Below are 20,609 nucleotides of genomic sequence, written 5' to 3' on the forward strand. Positions count from 1 at the left end.
TAAGAATTATTGAAAAATTACATTGACCAAAAAAAAGAGAGGGATCGCTAGGATTCATAACCTTCAAAAATGAAGGTTTGGTCTTTCATCAGATAAAGAATTTTAAACAGCTGACAACCAGGTTGAGGACAAAGGAAACAGAGAGGGTGACAGAAGAAGAAAGTCAGAAATATATTCTACAGCATTCAATCAGTTAAGAAACAAGGACTGTGGCAGCTATTCAGATAAATGTGTGTGTGTGCGTGTGTGTGTTAACTATTTTCATCTTTCTTCTCCTCCTTTTCATTTTTTTAAAGTTTTTTAAGAAATTAACAATGTATGGTTTAGTATACAAGCAACAATTAAAAGCCATAAATCAGTAATATATAACAGTATTTAGATAACAAAATATTTAAATGGACAATGACTAAATTTGCCCAAAGATGAAAACAATCTGTTGGAAACCTGTCTCTTCATTTTGGTGAGAAAACATTTGTTATACAAAGAATACTTGTACTGTATTAGGCAGAAATATAATTGTTTGGAATATTATGTGGAAGTTCAAATATAAGTAGAAAGATGAATATGGATGCTAAGTAGTCCAAGGTGTGAAATGTACCAGATTTTAAACTATTGTCCCAGCTCTAAACCTGGGACTCTGCAAACCATATTTATGCTTTGTCAGATGGCCCTCTGTTGGGCCAACAGGAGATGCAAGAGGGTATGTGTATGGCTGGTGGAAGAAGGAATTTCTTCCTATGGATCTGCTTCATCATTGGAGAAGCAGTAGCTCCTTCCAATAGTAGCAACTGAATCTAGTTGCAATTTTTCCAACATGCTTCTGCTTTAGTTTTTTTTTTTTATGTCACTCTGTACCCCCTCAAACTTTACAACATGAGTACCTCTTTCCATTATCTCAGTTCTTTGTACTCCTCATATCTCTGGCCTTTTTCCTTTACCTTCTTTTTTTTCTCTATTTTTCTACCCATGTCATTTTAACTTATATAAACCTATTAGGGTTTTCCATATTCATTCCCTGTGTACTTGTAATGATACTAATATATTACTTTGTAACTACATTTTAAAGTTATGTAACAGAAAAATGTCTTTCCCCCTAGACATTTTTAATAATATAATGGAATTACTGTTTGCCCTAAAAATGCCAACAGAAGGACTATTACTACATACTTCTGTATAATAATGATGACCAGATACTCAAAAGTTTAATATTCTGAATTGCTTAAAATATGTCCGTGTTAATCATGCCAATGAGATCAGATTTCTGTAAAAGACTCCAGCATTGCAGCCTTCATCAGTGGAGGTAATTTCGAAAAGAGATATGAATTCCTAAACATTTAAATATACTGAAACAAGGTTTACTCCTCATGAGTATGTGCATCTGAGTAAGATAATGAGACATTTGAAGAAGTCAATTTCTCAAGGTCATGTTTCATTAATCATAAATTTATTATAAAGAGATTTTAATGGTGTTTATGCCATGCCATCATTATACACATGTAGGGTTCGTATGTAATCGTGTTGGCAACAAAGACTTAAATGATGGAGTGAAGGTCTTGACTGATCATCTCCACATCACTTTTAACATATTTTCTCTCTTTTAATCCCCATCTAAGCTACAAAACAATGATTGGTTGATATACCCTGTAGTGATCAGATTGAAATGGATGCCACAAAGGGAGTACACTTTAAGTCTCGAAGATTATGTAGAATATGAGTTATGTTGCTGTTGTTCATTTTAAAAGGACATGGCACCTTCAATGTTCAGACAAACTTCATTCTCAAAACAGATGAAAGTAAAAATTGTTTTTTATCAACCAAAGAGTAAATTATGTCTGTGTGAAGTTATTATTTTTTCTGAGATTTATGTAGGGCAATAACATCTAAAAATAACATCTAAAACTGTATAACTGCATTCTTCTCACGATCTGGGTAAGTACTGACAGGCAATCCCACCCAGTCAAGAAGCAGGCTAGTAGAATCTGACTTATCACAGTGTATCTTGCTCAGCAGTTGCCTTCGCTGTGTTTTCTCTGCTTTGACGAAGATGACATCGAGCAGCACTTATTCTTGGTGTTGGCATATCAAACCCATTTTCTGAACTAATGAAGTTAGACAATTAAAAGAAAATTTTATAGAGACTTTAAAATGTAATGGAAGTACAGGAAGTCTGTAAGTGTACTGTACCCAATTCACTCTTCAGAAATGATTTGCCTCAATTCCTTTGTTTGCATTGATGGGCTTGCAAAATTCATTTTAATGTGCTCTCCTCCATCAATGGTTAGATGAGGAACAAGATACCAGCAAGCAAACTAGCCAAGCAACAAAATAAACTCAAAAACTATGCAAAAATCTAAGAACTTTCTATAAATATTCCAGTGAAAATTTGAAGGAAAGAAAGATTGAGGGTAACAGAATACAGTTTTTAGTCATAATAACTGTGATTCTTATGGAACAGTTCAGCTGAAATTCATGTCTAATATAGTTTTACTAGCTTCCGGGTCCCAAGGCTCTGTGTTCCAGGCTTATGGGATCTTTCTTGTGAGCTCTTGGGTCACCAGTACCAGCTGAATTGTCTCCCCCTCCAGAGGTCTGAATCCCAGCAACAAAAGGTCTCTCCCAGCTTTCACGTTTTAATAATTCCAACCTATTCCCTTTGTTCCCCAAAGTTTAAGGACGGTGGCATTGCCTGTGCTCCTGCTTCCATGATACCTTAGTGTTCTCTCTTTGCCTTTTCAGTTCTCCAATATCCACAACTCCTTATATTACTTACCGCAAACTCACTAGTGCAGTTCTGCCTCCTGACTAGACCATGACTGACACAGGCCCTCTCTACCTAAACATACCATTATAACTTTCTACAACAGTTACCCAGTATGTGCAAGGAGGGTGTTACGCTAGCACCCTCCCAGGTTCTCGGGTATGAAGTAGAATTCATAACTTCATCATCTCTGGGATGTATTAACCCGAGTCTCCACTTATCCACCCCTATTACCCAACTCCCAGTCTTACGAGAGTTCACTCACAAAGTGGGAGAGCATGAAATAGGCCTCATACTCAAATAGCAACTCCCTTGCTGGGCTACCATTCTTTATCCTTTCAATTCAGGACAGGCTTTCTCATTTAGTGTAGCAGGAAACTTCCTTTATCCTAAAATTTTCTTATTCTCTTTCTTATAGTAATATTCTTGTATTTCTGCCAACACCATGAGAAGAACATGCCCAACGATCCTGCTGGTCCCAAGAGTTATTACCCCCATCAAATGACAGCATGAAGCAGTTTCCTCAGCAAACCTGCAGCCTGAAGTAAGCTTCTCTAGCTGAGCTGCCCATTTACGAGTAAGTAATAAATGATTTTTTTTTTGGATGCTAAGGTTTATTATTCAGAAATAGCTAACTAATACAGAAGTTAGGCCTCTTAGCCATACTCTAGTTCTACAATATTTAAAGACAAGTAGATATTAGAAAACACTTTTCATTCTTTTTAAAGCTCCATTACAAAGTCATACTCCCCACAACTACTATCTCTGAAATTAGCTTCAAGAAATGTTTCCAAAGTAAAAAACTGAACATTTATTCTTTCCGTCTTGCATTCCTCATATAGCAATACCATGCAAGACAGAGGTACCTCTGACTGAGGAAGATGAATGTCACTTGCAAGGAAGTATTAAAAAGAAAAAGACATTGCCGTATTTCAATATATACTCTTCATTAATCTATGGAATGATGAAAAAGAGCATAGGCTTTGGAATGCAAATATATTTACCTTGAGTCATCACCCTTCCATTTATCATTTTTATAGTTAAGTTAAAACTTACTATGGGTAACAATGAAGTGACTCTTATAAGCAATAATACACCTATTTCTTACTATGACCCTATCAGGTTATCACTTTTTAACTTATATCCGTATTTAATATTTGAAGAAACTGAGATTTAGGGAAGTTGCCTTACATTTGTGTATCTACAAGGCAGAGCAGAGATTAGACAAGTGTTTCTGATTACAAAACTTTTGCTTTTAAACTTGAACCTATTCAGGGATGATATTTAAAAGATTTTAACAACTCATATGAATATAAATTAAAAGATAAGTCAAAATTTACTTTTAAAATTCCCTTCATTCTCATAGACACAGACAATAGTTTAGTGGTTACCAGAGGGTAAGGGGGTGGGGGGCTTGTAGATGAGGGTAAGGGGGATCAAATATATGGTGATGGAAGGAGAACTGACTCTGGGTGGTGAACACACAAGGGGATTTATAGATGATGTAACACAGAATTGTACACCTGAAATCTTATGTACACCTGAAATCTTTACTAACAATTGTCACCCGATAAACTTTAAAAAAAAAAAATTCCCTTCATTCTCAACTCTATGCAACGTAAAACTATTTATCAAATGACAAAAGCTTCAGCTCAAACTGTTTGCCAAATAATTCTAATTTCAAGTCATTTGTTAATTTTTAGAAAACATGGGTAAAAATTTTTCTGATATTTTTTGATACCAGTTGTCACTAGCCAAATGATGTCCCTTTCTGAGCCATAAATTGAAAAACTTAATTGTCTTTGGGATGGAGGGGGCAGAGGGGAATGGGTTCCAAATCTGCTGAGGCTCAAGTTCCCTATTTAAAATGGAATAAATCAATGCTTACAGTAGGATCTCTGTACCCATGGGCTCCCAACCAGGAATCAAAACAGTACATATATTTACTGAAACTCTTAAGTAAAATGTTGAAAATTAAATTATATGCCTTCCTTCAAGATTGAAGCATACCATATACACAAATTTTAAGTATGCAGGAGGTAAATTTTCTAATATTTGTATTTGAAATAAAAATTATAAAATTAATTCCATTATTTTATAAGTTTGACATCAATTTTCATTTGAGATCAGTAAGCTGGATTTTTCATTAGATACATATTATACACCTGCATGTTTGAAGGGTATTCTCATTTGCAAAAGGGATTCAAAAACCGAAGTAATCTATGTATTCTACATGACTAAAACTATTTTGTTTCTTGGGTAAGCACAGTCTCACCCAATGCTTTTAATTGCCAAGTGTTTCCTGCCAAAACAAAAACAAAACAAAACACCAAAAAGAAGTTACCAGATACAGTTAGAGACAAAGTTAAAAGAGAAAAATGTAAATATTAGATAGGAGCAATTGGTAGAGCAACTCGTCTTCCTTTAAGGCAGATCTCCATCTGTTTTCACTACAAACATAAAGTATAACATACACATACGCGTTCCCATGGCTACCCACAGAGATTCGCATTGTTTTTTCCTAGTAGCTGTAATATTATGACAGAAATAACTATGAATCCATTCTAAATATCCCTAAATGTAAAAGCTTTATATTAGTAATAAATTACTTCTGACACTTCACCGTGGAACCTAAGGTTTGCGCAATGACTCACTTGAGAAACACAGCACAATCTTTAAATTCCTCAAGATGAAGAAATGATCTATTAAAACAACACATTTATTTAACAATTATGAGAATCTCTTACATGTCAAGAATACTGCCAGATGATTTTAAACTGTCTTTTGTTTATATCTACAAAAAAAAAAAATCTCATAAAACCTGACGCTAATTTTGACTCCATCTCTTAGATTCAGTCAACCGATGTTTCAGAAAAAATAAACCCATTCCTGAATGGCTCTCACCAAATTAATCTAATTCCTATGATATCCTAGACATTCACAGCTATACTAATTTAACTTGTATTTGTACTTTATTTAAATTAGTTCATCCTAATCTTGTACCAGTTATTTCATCATGGAAAGCTTTATAAATAAACTCTTAGCATTGTGCACCTAGTAGTATTATTTCAGCAAGCAGTGTTACTTTTCTGGTTGATTGGCTTCATTTTAAACCCTGGTTGATGATCCTATTTTGGTCATTTGCTATTAATATCTTACAATGATGGTCCAATTTCTATTAAAATTTATTTTAACAATACCCATACACAGAAATCTAACTATTTAACTATAAATTTCACTTTGATCTTTTAGTAAGTTAATTCTGAATGAAGCAGTCAAGCATTCATTTTTAAATTTTATCTGCTTTAACTATTTCTACTTATTCAGTACCTATAAAAATGAATGTTCAGTTAGAAAAATTCATATCAACACAGTATAAAATGCAGACTAATGGGGATAAAAAAACTCTGAGATTCTAGGGCTTCAAGATAGATTCAAATTGAAAAGAGAAAAAATTTACACTTAAAACTAAACTGAGTTGAGGCTAAAGTAAATTCCACTTCATATGTAACACGAGTTTAGTTTTCCTATATGTCCTAGGAATGAATGCTCTTTAATCCTCCAGGAGATGTTCCATGTAATATTCTCTCACGGAACAATGCTGGACTTCTGCTTAGCTTCAAGAATTTTGTTGAACTTTGAAAATATGGAAGTATCATACTAGCCAAAGATGTTACAGCAGGTACCTCTCTCAGGGCATAATATAACATTCTACTCTGAGATTTTCAGATTACAAATAAGTTTGGTTATAAAGAGTCTTCTTACCATATTGGATACTTTAGTAGTTCTTTCTGTTCTTGACAAAAAAGCAGTACATCGACTAGTCAAGCGAGGAGGTTCATCAGAAATTCCACAGACCTGTGAATTCCAAAAAGCATGTTGAAAGGAGTATATCATTTATATTTATCAATACAAGTGGCACTATAAGTAATAAGTTTGCAATGAAGCTCATCAATATTGCTCTATCATTACAGACATATATTCAAAAAAAGAAAAAATTAAATGGAATATAGAAGTAAAAGACTTCAAGTTAATGAGATATTAAAATGCAAAAAGAGTTGATTATATGAACCTCTAAGAAAGTATGATGGATCTGCATACATTATTTAAACATATTAGGGGTGAGTTATTAGCTATAGTCTAATGTCAAATACGGACATCAATTCTTGTTCTGATTCATAACCAGGAAAGTTGTAATCTCTATACTATATAAGATATTCAGCCAATTATACAGTATTATTTGTTAATACTTAACTATTAATACATGGAATAAAAATATAATAACAAAAACTATTTAAATGGATTTTGTGAAAATCTTGGATTAATACATTTTCTATTAGAAATGATCCACATCCTCTTAAATATCATAATTCTTTATATGTATTGAAGATGTAAATTAATAGTCTAGATGAAGTAGATAATCAAAAATTTAATTAGCCATTATATAATCCTTGCAATATGATACTTTCCAATTTATCATACAATTAAACCATTTGTATTCATTTAATAATTTAAACTAGAATGAGCAGTAACCATCTATAACCATTCTTTATGTATACAAAAGGGATGAGAATTTATTTTCCCATTTTTGCATACTTCACTGTTTTTATTTCAGAATTTGATATTCATATTTAATACTTCAAAATTTTATACCTCGTAGAATACTTGGAGATTGTTTTCTTCTTTTTTGAAGAACACCAATCTACTAAAAAATCCATCCCTCACATACTATAACTTTGAAACTATGTGCCTCTCTACCCTAAATGCTGAAATTGGTGCTTTTCCACTCTTTTTCTCGTAATATTATATTATTACTCCTAGCTAGTCACTCAAAAAAAAATAGATTCTATCACTTTCAAAAACAGAAAAATAGCAGTCACATCTTAGAAATGTGAAAGCCTACAAATATAGAGCATCTGAGCCAACATTATTATTTTGTGTGGTTTTATATTTATTGAAACTGCAAAATAATTTACTGTTATAATATTATTATTATCACGTACATGGAAAGGAAATTATGACATAAAGAAGTTCAAAAACATTTTGCAATTTTTTTTGTTTAGGGGAAGAAGTTAACAAGTGGAAGTGATGAATTACTCATTGGATGACTTCAGTTTTAGGGGGAATAAGTATTTGTACAAAAGACAACATTTTTTACCCAAATAATTAAAAATAATAAAATCCAAATAAAATATAACAAAAACCTATTTTTAAAGGCCTCATAGAGTTGTGTATGCCTCCAACTCTAAGAATTGTCACTATAGACAAGAGGCGCAAAGATTCTGAGGAGGGTAGAACCTCTGAAAGGTGAGCTACCAATCTGCAGGTGCTTTGTCCCTGGGGGCATTTGCTGATAATAGGCAATAGAGAAAGAATTTGGACTTAGACCTGGCAGAGGGCTGTTGCTAAAGAACCAAGAAACAAGCTTATTGTGGTCTTGTTGGGCCAGAATGATAAAAATTACAGATTTGAGGAGGCATAAAACACGTTCTGTCTCCCCATCAAGATGTTTGCAGGGGAAGAGGGGCTAAAAATCTAAGTGAAAATTCTAAAACACAGAGGTATTAAAAGAGTTCAGAACACGACAGAGAGAGGGGTACTGAATATATCAGGCTCACAGCTGAAATCCCCAGAGAACTATACTTTTAAAAATGACCAAACCAGAAGTAAACTAAGTCCTAGAAAAACAATTCATGATTGGATTAAGGTGATCTCATCTGACTTTGGTCTGCATTACAAAGTATGAAATCTCTTTAGAAGAATATAACACCATTGAGAGTCTCTATATTATAAACAATATTTGACATTCTATTAAAAGTTATGGGGCATGCCAAAAGATAGACATGCATGATAAACAGTCAAAAGGAAATAAACAAATAACAGAAAATAACAACGGACTGATAGGTGGTCCAGATACTGGAGGTAGCAGACAGGACTTTAAAATAACTGTGACTATGGGGATGTGAAATACAGTAGGGGAAGTATAATCAATAATATTGTAAAGATTATGTAGGGTGCCAGGTGGGTACCGAATTTATCAGGGGAAATCACTTCATAGATTATATAAATGTCTAACCACTGGGCTGTACACATGAAACTAATATAAAATAATATTGAATGTCAACTATAATTATATACATATATATATTTGTATATATATACATGTATATATGTAGCCATGGGATATAAAGAACAGCATAAGTAATATAGTCAATGTTATTGTAATAGTAATATACGATGTCAGAGGGGTAGTAGACTTGGGCGGGTTATCACTTTGTGAGGGGTGTAAATGTCTAATCGTTATGTTGTTTTGTACAGCTGACACTAATTTGAAAAAGAACACAATACCAATAAACATTAAGTTGATGAGAAGTAATAAGCTGTCAAACTCCCTTCTCAAAAGAAATAACAGAAGGCCCAAAACGATGGAATAACATCTTTAAAGTGCTAAAAGAAAATTTATACCAACCCAAAAATCTAAACAAAAAAACATAAATAAACTATGACTAAATAAAAACATTGTTAGAAAAAAACTACAATAATTAATCATCAACAGAAGAAGCACTAAAGAGAGTTTTCCAGGCAGAAGAAAAATGATTCCAGAAGGAAACTTAGAAATGCAGAAAGAAATGAAGCACAACACGAAGGGTAATTGTGTGGGTAAATATGAATAAATACTGACTTTAGGAAACAATATTTAAAGGGTTTAAAAATATAAATAAACATAAAATGTATGACAGTAATTAAACAAAATAGGAGTTAGCAAAACTGAGGTAAGATGTTCTAGGTCAGCATTATTGGGAAAGCAATAAAAGTAATCCTTTTTATTGGATTGCAAAAAGTAAAGGATGCATAATTTTGGTGGTGATCACTAAAAGAAGAGTAAAACATTGCATAACTAAAATGTAAAAAAGGTAGATGATATGGAATAATATAAAATAGTTCATTAATTTGAAAAAAGGTGAGGTAAGAAAAATACTAAAATAAATGGGCTAGTAGAATATATAAAATAATACAGTTTATATACATAAAATTATATTAGTAACCACATTAAATATAAATGTATTGACACTGTAGTTAAATACAAAGTTTATCAGACTGGATTTTTAAAATTTGCACATTTAGGATGTATCTTTCATTCTTATAGTGTGTAAACTACCAGAGTCTGAGTTATACCTAAAGGTAGTTTTTAACTGAAAATAATAAAAACAAAACTTATTGCATTCTCATTATGTGCCAGAAGCTAATTAAAGTATTCTACATAAATTGATCATTTAATACAATATACTTTGAGATATGTACTATTATGATCTCCATTTCACTAAGGCATAAAGAGTTCAAATAACTTACACAAGGTAAGTGACAGAGCAAAAATATATACTCAAGCACTCTTACATTATAATCACTGTGCTATACTGTCGTGATATCTTCAGTAGAGAATAAAGAGTATTTATAAGAAGGATTTTTAAAAATAATTATTTTAACACATAATTTTAATAGTCCTTTTTAATCTAAATGTCAGGTTACTCACAATAATGAACTTCTAGTACATTTTAAACAAAATACAACAGAAATGTTCTAAAAACTACTAACATTTATGATGTATTTAAAATACACTTATATCAGGACTTAAACATCGTTAAGGTGGTACATTTAGTGTTATGTGTTTTTCACCACATTTAAAATGTATATACTTCTATCAGACTGAATGAGCTATAAAAGTTAGAGAAAAGACACGTCAAAGAAAGAAACTCACATTAAAAGTCTAGAAATCTAGAAAATCTAGTAATATAGAAAAATGAAGATGTTTTAGAGTATGCAAAGGCATGTTAAACTTGTTCTTATTTTAGCATCTCAATAATAAACTGGCTAATTTAACAGAAAAAAAAAGTTGACAGAAAAGAGAGAGCTCTTTTGAGAAGGCTATCAAAAGTACTACTGGGGCTTTTGGGAGCAAAAAATAATAGAAGGAAGATATCTATAAGTTAAGGATATATGGATATAAGAGCTGTAAAGGGTCTGAGATTTTTACCTACTTCAAGTTAACAAGTTAACCTGCCACAGTTTACTGATGCTGGCAGAAGACATGAGACTCCTGAGTCAGAGACAAAAGACCTTATTACTCATGGCATAACAAACAGCATGAGCATCAGCATGCTAGCAACAGTGACATCTGCCCTCAAGTCCTAATGAGGACAAGACAGATGGAATAAAACGGACACTTGTATATACAATGTGCTTTGTTTCAGGAAATGAATCTAGGGAACCCGAATCTTTTAAAATGAGCAGTAAGCATGCATGCCCACAGCTTGAGAGGAAGACACTATCTCTATCTTCCAAAGCTATTGGTTATGCAATCAATTTTGAAAGGACAGTCCTAAAAAAAAAATGTACAAAAATACAAAACACCCATAGTGAACTGGCTCTTAATAATAAAAAAGAATAAAAATAGATTTTTAGATAGAAAACAAAGTTCTTTGGGAATGTTTACATAGAAAGTAAATCTCTGAAAGATAAATTCAATAAAAGTGAGACACCTGAAAAAAAAATTTCTAAAAATATAAAAATTAATTCCATAAAGTTTATGAATAAAACATAAAAGAGCAAATGCATCAGTCATTCAGAACATTTCAAAGTATTTAGTAACAACTGCCATCTTTAAATTATTAAGCATACTTTTTTCTGGTTTGTTTTATTATGTTTTCATTGTTGCTGCCATTTGTTCTCATCTTAAAATTGCACTATATATCTGAAAACTGTGGTAAACCAAAATCTAGTAACTAATTCCACTGAATTGAAATCTGAAACTCGTAATTTTCAGCTTTTAGTCTTCACTGTACGCCTTATGCCACAAAGAACTCTTTTCCATATTAGAAAACTTTCAATTTTAAACCAGCTGTCTGGTTAATTTCCCCTAAGTCTCTAAATCTTTGTATTAAACATCTTAACTTCTTTCAAGTGTTCTTTATGTGATATGTTTTTAACTTGTGTGCCTTCACAAGTCTGATAATCCTCCCATGAACACATTCTGATTTGTTTAAATACCTTTTAAATTGTGGTACCTAAAAGCAAAAAGAAAACAAAACAAAATTCTCCAAGTAGGCATGGTTAACAAGTTCTTTTACTACAGCTACAGAACTCTACAGTCCACTCAAAATACATGAGGGGTATTCTAGATACTGGAACTACCAAAATGAAAAAGATGAGTTTCCTTGTGTCCAGGGGCTAACAGTCTAGGAGGGGATATGGACATGTAATCAAACACAGTGTGATGCATGCAATTACTGAAGATATACAAAATACATGATAACAAAAAGGAGGAATAGTGGAGTGGGAGCAGGGATAAAATGTGATCAATGAAAGATTTCCAAAAATGGTGACATATAAACAATGTTTTGAAGAATGAATAGGAACTTCTCAGGAGTATTCGACATATATTCTGCTGCATATCATGAGAAAGATTTAGCAAATGCTTGAGGGATGACAATATATTAACGGAGACTCAAAAGGCAATGAGAAAATTATTGAAGGCTGAAAAGGGGGGATTTCCTGTTAAATAGTAATGGAATAATTAACAAAAATGTTATGTGCAGTAGCTTAATTTGACTCAACATAGGAGACCTCACTTGGCCCTGGCATGAAAAAGATTGAAAAGTTGATAGCTTTTTCTCAGTTCCATAGGTGGTGGTACATGGCCATTCTTAGTTGGTAGAGCAATTTGTCTGGCTGATTCTGATAACAAACAAGATTCTGGAATAATAACTAGAATGGCCCCAAGCAGTGGCCATTCATCTGACTTCTTAGCAGGCAGTCACCCAGGATTTAAGCAAATAACAGGTCTGTGATGCCCTTAGATGTCCCGGTTTGCATGCACACTAAAACCAATTGGCTCAGCACGGGCCTACTCTGAAACTGTAAGAGTAGGTAACCCTGTGGACCCCATTCATCATGGAATCAGGGTTGCAGCTATTCCCAATGAACAAGAAATTCCGAGTATGAAGCATAAGCTTGTATTGATTGGTTTAATGGGGCACTCAAATCAGACTTCAGGTTGGTCCACACCTTGGCAGAGCACCTATAAGACAGTCCAACTAGACTATCTAGATAAAGTGAAACTTTTAATAAGGTTTCTAAGGATGAACCCTGCAGAAGGATTATGAAATCTTTAATAAAGACTATTACATTTGTTTATATCAATAACAGAAAGCTAAATAATGCAAATATTTAAAAGGTACCATTTACAATAGAATTTTTAAAAAATTTGATACCAAGGAGTAAATCTAATAAAGATGTGCAAGACTTCTACACAAAAATTATAAAGCTGAGAAGCATTTAAAGAAGACCTAAGTTTAAAAATACCTAAATGTATTTTCAGAAAATACAGTGGAGCAATCTAAAAATGAAGATAAGCAATTAATGAAGTACCTATGAGATTGTCAAAGAGATAAAGAATAAGATTCTTTATCTCTTTAAATATTTTTTAAAAAGGAATTACAAATATAGCTGTGGAATAACTTATTTTTTATTCTTATACCATAATTTACTCTATAAATAATTTCAATAATAACAGTATGGCTTTTAATAATGACGCATACAAAGATTTTACAATTAAGTTTGCGAACTTGTTGCAGTGAAGTTGTTAACCTTTTTGGATATCAAAGGGATTATTCATTTTGAATTTGTACCAACTAGACAAACAGTGAACCAAGTTTACTATTTGGAAGTGCTGAAAAGGCTGCGTGAACAAGTTAAATGACCTGAACTTTTCACCAACAATTCATGGCTCTTGCATCATGACAATGCACCAGCTCACAGGACACTGTCTGTGAGGGAGTTTTTAGCCAGTAAACAAATGACTGTATTGGAACACCCTCCCTAGTCACCTGATCTGGCCCCTAATGACTTCTTTCTTTACCAAAAGATAAAGGAAATATTGAAAGGAAGACATTTTGATGACATTCAGGACATCAAGGGCTAATACGATGACAACTCTGATGGCCATTCCAGAAAAAAAGTTCCAAAATTGCTTTGAAGGGTGAACTAGGCGCTGGCGTCAGTGCATAGTTTCCCAAGGGGAGTACTTCAACGGTGACCATACTGATATTCAACAATGAGGTATGTAGCACTTTTTCTAGGATGGGTTCGTAAACTTAATTGTCAGACCTTGCATATATCACATGTAATCTTTTTTTTGAAACCCACATAAGGAATATCATTTGGTTATTCATATATTACCTGGTAACCAGCAGGCCCAGGAGTACCAAAAGCTTCTTTCTGAACTGAGAAGAAAGTCCGAGGAACAGAAGAACCAAAAGCAATTTTCTTTTGTTTCTTTAAGCTCGTATTGCTAAAGCTGTCAATTATAGTACTGTTCAGGATATTATAAAACCCAGGACCTAAAATTATGAAGAATATCATATGTAAGAATAAACATGCTTTTAAATCTTTTTAACTAATTTTTTCATAAATGACAAGAAAAATAATCCAATTAAAAAACGGGCAATGGGTCTGAATATACATTTCTCAAAAGAAGGCATACAAATGGCCAACAGGTATGTGAGAAAATGCTTAATGTCATTAATAACCAGGAAAATGCAAATAAAAACCACAATGAGATATCACTTCACACTTGTCAGAATGGCTATTCTTAAAAAGACAAGTGATAACAAGTGTTGGTGAAGATGTGAAGAAAAGTAAACTCTTGTACACTGTTGGTGTGGATGTAAATTGGCACAGCTACTGTGGAAAACCGTATGGAGATTCTGTAAAAACTTAAAGACAGAACTACCATATGATCTACACACACACAAACACACACAGGGATACCATTCAGCCTTAAAAAAAAAAGAAGAAAATCCTGCCATTTGTGACAACACGGATGAACCTGAAAAACATTATTCTAAGTAAAATAAGCCAGACACAGAACGACAAATACTGTATAATCTACCTTATATGTGGAATATAAAATAGTCAAACTCATAGAAGCAGAGATTAGAATTGTGGTTGCCAGGGACTGGGGTAGGGGGAACGGTGAAAGAAATGGAGAGATGTTGGTCAAAAGGAACGAAGTTTCAACTATGCAGGATGAATAAATTCTGGAGATTTAATGCATTGCATGGTTACGACAGTTAATCATACTCTACTGTATACTTGAAATTTGCTGAGAATAAATCTTAAAATTTTTTTAGAAATAACTCATATAATGCTAGAAGGAAAGCAAAATGGTATGGCACTTTGAAAAACAATTTGTCAAATTCTTTTAAAGTTAAATATGTACTTCCCATATGAACCAGAAATTCTACTTGTACGTATTTTCCCAAGAGAAATAAAACCTATCCAAATGTCTATCAGTGGGTGAATAGACAATCAAAAGGTGCTACAGCCAAACAACAGACTACTACTCAGCAATAGGATAAGTGTGTTCAAAGCGAGGGAGAGTATTTTGAGGAGGATTAATGGCAATGTGTCTTTTACTGTAATAATTTGTTTATTTAAACATTCACTGTATTGTTTGATCACACTTCATGCATGCATGAAGTGGCTTTTGTCCAGTATATTTGATTATAAATTAAGAAACCTACAACCTTTTTGTAAGGAATTGTACCAACTTGGAATGAAAGGAACAATAGTGCAAAATGAAAAGGAGCTTATAGATCCCAAAGTTCAGTGTGCAGAAAACAGGCTGCGAAAGCTCCAGCTGCAAACACAGCCTATTTCTTATAGGAAAGGAAGGATGATTCAAAGGATGAAACCAAGAGCCCAAAAGACAGAATCAAGGAAATGGCAACGTATGCCTGCCTGGTTGGATTTCAGAATTGCTCTAGCCCTGTGACTGCTATGGGCCTCCAGTTTTCCCTCTTTTTTAAACAGGAGTGCCTGTTTGGTATGATCATCCCATCACTCTCCCACCATTGTGTGTTGGATGTGTGGGACAGATAACTTGTGTCTTTGATTCACAGCTCTTCTAATAGAGAGGAGTCATACTCAAAAAGTTGATCCGAAGCATCACATCCAAGAATCCACACCTGCTTCTATCCCTGACTTAGATAACAAGATCCCGGACTTCAAGATTATACCATAATTGCATGAGACTTTGGAAGCCTTGAGAAGATACGTAGAAAAAAATATGCGTTTTCTGACCAGAGGGTAGTCTATCGTAGGTTAAAGGTGGCCACAGATTTTTTGAGAGATGAAGTTTCATGCCCTACACGTGCTGCCCTGAGTGACTTGACTGACTGATAGAAGGTGGATTTCTGAAGATAGGTCATAAAAAGCCTTGCAGCGTCCTGCCAGGTCTTGTGCAGCTCTGAGCTACCATGTTCAAAGACCAGCTACCCAGGGGCAGCAACACTGGAGCTTTCTTTGCACACACTCTGAATGACAGCACCATCTGAGCTCTGCCTTCCAGCTACCCCACAAAATAATGAGATATAATAGAAAAGCCCGGTTTCGTCAAAGCCACGAAGTTTATTATGCAACAACAGAAAACTATATGATCACAATTATATAAGTTATTTTGGTGTTCTATCTCTTAGCTCTGTATATTAGAACGCCCACTGAAAATACTAGACTATGTGATTGGACTACCCAAAATAAAATTTTAACAAAACTGACTATCGTAAGTTATATTACTGGCAATGACTACCTAGTTGATATATTCTATATGTTCATCCACCAAGAGAAAATTAGGAAATTCACGGAATGACAATTGTAACTAAGATGTGTGACACGTCAAATTGAAATCTTACCAAAACTGTATGCTATTTTTATCTGTTTAGTGCATAGACAATGCTTTTAAAAAGCACTGTTGACTTAAAGTGACAACACCAATGAGAGAACAACAACAACGAAATGACTACTCTTTAGTGCATCCATCTTGTTAGGAATATTAAATTACATATAGCTACAAAGTAGTAACGCACAGATTAATTCCTAACCTGGAATTTCCTCTGTCCTGGAGACCTGTGTGAATCGAGCAGCACTTTGACCAAATGGGGTATTTTTCAGTGTTGGTGTTTTCTTCAAGGACTTGAAAGCAGTTCGAGATTCATTATATGTGCCAGGAGCTGGGGTGGTTGATTTATTAGGTGCAAATCTCTGGTGAAGAACAGGAAAATATGCCAGTGAGAAACTACAGTACATTTTTATACTTCGTGAGTTAGAAACTGCCTTCTTAATAATATAACATCTGGAATTTAATTTAGTTCTTAATGGAGTGAAGAAAATGTAGATGAATTAAGATCTTGTGCCTATCAAAACATAAAATATATAGCTTTTAGTAAAATAATCTACATATTAAGACAGCAACACATTATGTACTTTACTAAGGCATATAGACTTTTTGAAGGAAATTATCTAGATACGAGATTCTAGATGACAGTATATGGCCCAGATTCACCTATTGTTTGCATATTATACCATTTATTTTTTGTGTTTGTTTGTTTGCCCACTTTCTCTGTTTCTGCCTCTTTCTCTCTATCCATTTCCCCTTCTTTCCATCTCTCTTTCTCTCTCTACACAAACACACACACACACACACACACACACACACCTATATATATATATTTAATGGAAAATTACATATGCATAGCCCTTTATCCTTAAATACTTTGGTGTGTATTTACTAAAAATAGGGATATTTTATACATATCTGAAGTACAGTTATCAACTTCAGTAAATGTATCAATGATGTATTTATCTAGTCTACCATTCATATTCCAAATCTGTCAGTTGGTTTAATAATGCCTCTGTTGCATTTTTGCCCTCCAACACATAATCTATTCTAGGATCAGATTCTTGTCTCCTTTAATGCAGGAACATTTTCAAAGGCTTCCTTTTAGTTTTGTGACTCTTGTAGAATATAACACCCCCTCTTTTGTATAATAGAACCTTCCTCAGTTGGGGTTTCTCTGCCTTTTCCTCATGATTATGTTAGGTTATGCTTTTCCAGACAGAATACTAACTAGGTGATGCTGTGCCCTTCTCAGAGTATCACATCAAGAAACACACAATGTCCTCTGGACCTCACTGGTGATTTTAACTTTGATCAACTGCAACACTCCGCCTACATTTATCAGTGTACACTCAGCATTCTACTGAAAGCAAGAGCCCTCCCTTCTCCCCCAATTATTTATTTACCTATCTAGCTACTTACTTATCTATTTATTATCCATATGGTCTCATGAATGCCAGTTTTAATGATTTATAATTAATTACTTTTTTGCCAGTAGGGGGCCCTTCAAGATGCTTCATAAGTCCCTATGATCTGCCCTCACCGTTTTTTTTCTTTGACACATTTCTTTCTGACATAACAAGATGTTACAGGTTCATCTTTCACCTACTCTGCACAGTCCCTGCTTCTTGACTCATTCAGCAGTCAGAGCTAGAATACATATCTATATATCTGTATCTACACATGCACATATACACAGACGCACATACATATGTGCATATATGTCATATACACATACATGTATACATATATATTTTTGTAAGCCATAAGTTCACATCAAAACTTTCAATGCAAACCTGTTCCACGGGTTTCCACCTCACCTCCCCCAGGTCCATATTTGTATGTACTTTCTTCCATGGTAAAAACCTGGCTCACAATATCAACTTTTTAGTTCAACCTTGCAATACACCTAAAATAGTGTCATGATTGCTTCACCCATACCGTTACAATGAACCAATCTACTAAGAAGAATTCAGAACGCAATTCTTGTACTCCTTACACCCCACTCCATTCTAGCCAAGACTGATATATTCAACTACTGTGGTTACCTGGATTATTCTTTTGTTTTTTCCCCTTCAATGTGGTTAAGAGTATACATTTAGAATACAATGGCCCATTTGTTTCCATTTGCTTTCCGTTTTAGGGATTTTTCTAAACCCTTCCCATTCTTATCAATCTTTATTTTTGAATATGTGGAACACTGACATGCTTCTAAAAGACCAACATATATTTTTAAAAGTATACTCAAAAAAGTGTTGCTCGCTCTTATTTCCCCATGGAATCTGTGCCACTGGGGTAAAAATGTCCAAATTTATAACATTTGCTTATTTCCACGGTATACATACACCTCCATGGTGGCTAATTTTCCACTACCAACATAACATCAACCAACATGCAAAACTGGAGAAGCTAACAATCGGCTCCTGCCAGCCAGCAGACATGAACTGCATGTACATGTATGTACGTGTAGAGCAGTACAGCAGGGCCTCCACGCCATCTCCTCACCAGCCCTGCACGTGACCAACTTCCCTGTTTTCTGATTTATCCTTGATGTGTTTGCATAAAGATAAGCAATTATATGTATGTTTCTTATTTTCCCTTGTTTCTTGCATTTAATACAATAGGCAAATCTTAACACTACCAAAAATAAATTTATTAATGAAACCAACAAAAAAGACTCTCTAAATTTTTCTCCTAAATACTATCTTATTATTTAGTTACTGAGCACAATATTTTAAAAATTATAATACTCAACCCTGGCTGCATATAGAATTACGTGAGGAGTTCAAAAACTACTGATGCCCGGGCCCTATGCTGGACCAACTGAATCAATCCCTGGGAGATAGGGAAGAAGGCACCCGGATATTAGAAGGTATTAAAAGTTCCCAGGTGTTTCTAATACACAGCAAGAGGAAGAACATTGTGATAAAGGAAATCTTATGTTTAAAAATTAATAGTTGAAGACATGAAGAAATTCAATGCATTTAGATAAAATACCAGAAAACTCCTTAAATCAATAATTAAAATGAATATTCCAGAAAATTAATTTGCCTTTATACCTATAAACCAAAAATTGTGTGTTAATGTCTATCTTATTAATCTCATTATTGCTTGTTCTACCAGAGTCATTGGTATATGTGTTCATATTCAACTAAACACCAATAGTACCCCTAGCAGGCAGTCCTATTGGTTTTAACTCCTCCATATTTTTACCCCAGAAGCATTATTCTTTCTTTGTCATCCCCTTAAATAAAACTGGTATCATGATCTATTCCATTTCTGCAAACATATTTAAAATATTATAATTGATGCCAACTGATGTCAAATTAGGACTATATACCAGATGAACAGAAATAGAATAAAAACTGAGAGTTTTAGCTGTGAAATGATATTTTAAAAAATCCAGGGCACACACATGCATAATTTCCTATTACCACACAATCATTTTGAGAAGTACCTTAAGTACCATCAAGCTGCTCAAGGCAGAAACTGGTATCCATTCTTGATTCTTCTTAAGTCCCTCATACAACATCTAACCCATTAAAAAAGTCATGTTAATTATAACTCCAAAATATACCTGCAATCTATCTACTTCTCTTCAAGGAGGTACCACTTAGGTACAATGAAACTAAAGTAGTCACCTGCTGTCACCTGAAGGTTAATAACCTTCCCAGGTTAAATAAGATAATCAGAGCTGTACATAGTACAATTGAATTAATATCACAACTACTTTGATCTGGAGATTACCACATTATAAAAGTTTGCTAGTATTGTAATGTTCTTGCCTTAGAAATATCGTAGATACTTTCAAGTCTCTTTAGTATATACCTTGGACAATGTGAAAAGATTACTGTGAAATAGACTCTACCATAACTAATAAAGCCCCAGTGGCAGTTCTATATATGGCCTATCACCTGGCTGCAGAGAGCCTTCAGAACCTTCTCCAAAAGAAATTCAGCTCCTCACAGACTGCATGCTAACACCCTACATATTCATTGGCAAAGTATATTTAAAACTCGGACTAAAATTTTTTTATAAGCTAAACTGAACATTTATGTATGCAAATCAGTATAATAGAAAATGTTTAATACATGGTTTCAATTCAAATATTCATCTATG

General features: G+C 33.8%; 1 protein-coding gene across 1 annotated transcript in view; it reads right to left on the minus strand.

Moving 5' to 3' along the window:
• Positions 1-20,609, minus strand: part of STPG2 (sperm tail PG-rich repeat containing 2) — a 444,557-nt gene that overhangs the window by 338,269 nt on the left and 85,679 nt on the right. The window contains exons 6-8 of the mRNA XM_033106649.1: positions 16,696-16,855; positions 13,994-14,154; positions 6,524-6,634 (exon numbers count right to left, since the gene is read on the minus strand). Coding sequence (XP_032962540.1) covers positions 6,524-6,634; positions 13,994-14,154; positions 16,696-16,855 — 432 coding nt within the window. The remainder of the gene's footprint in view (positions 1-6,523; positions 6,635-13,993; positions 14,155-16,695; positions 16,856-20,609) is intronic.

This window comes from Rhinolophus ferrumequinum, chromosome 5, assembly GCF_004115265.2.
Source record: "Rhinolophus ferrumequinum isolate MPI-CBG mRhiFer1 chromosome 5, mRhiFer1_v1.p, whole genome shotgun sequence".
Lineage (NCBI taxonomy): Eukaryota > Metazoa > Chordata > Mammalia > Chiroptera > Rhinolophidae > Rhinolophus > Rhinolophus ferrumequinum.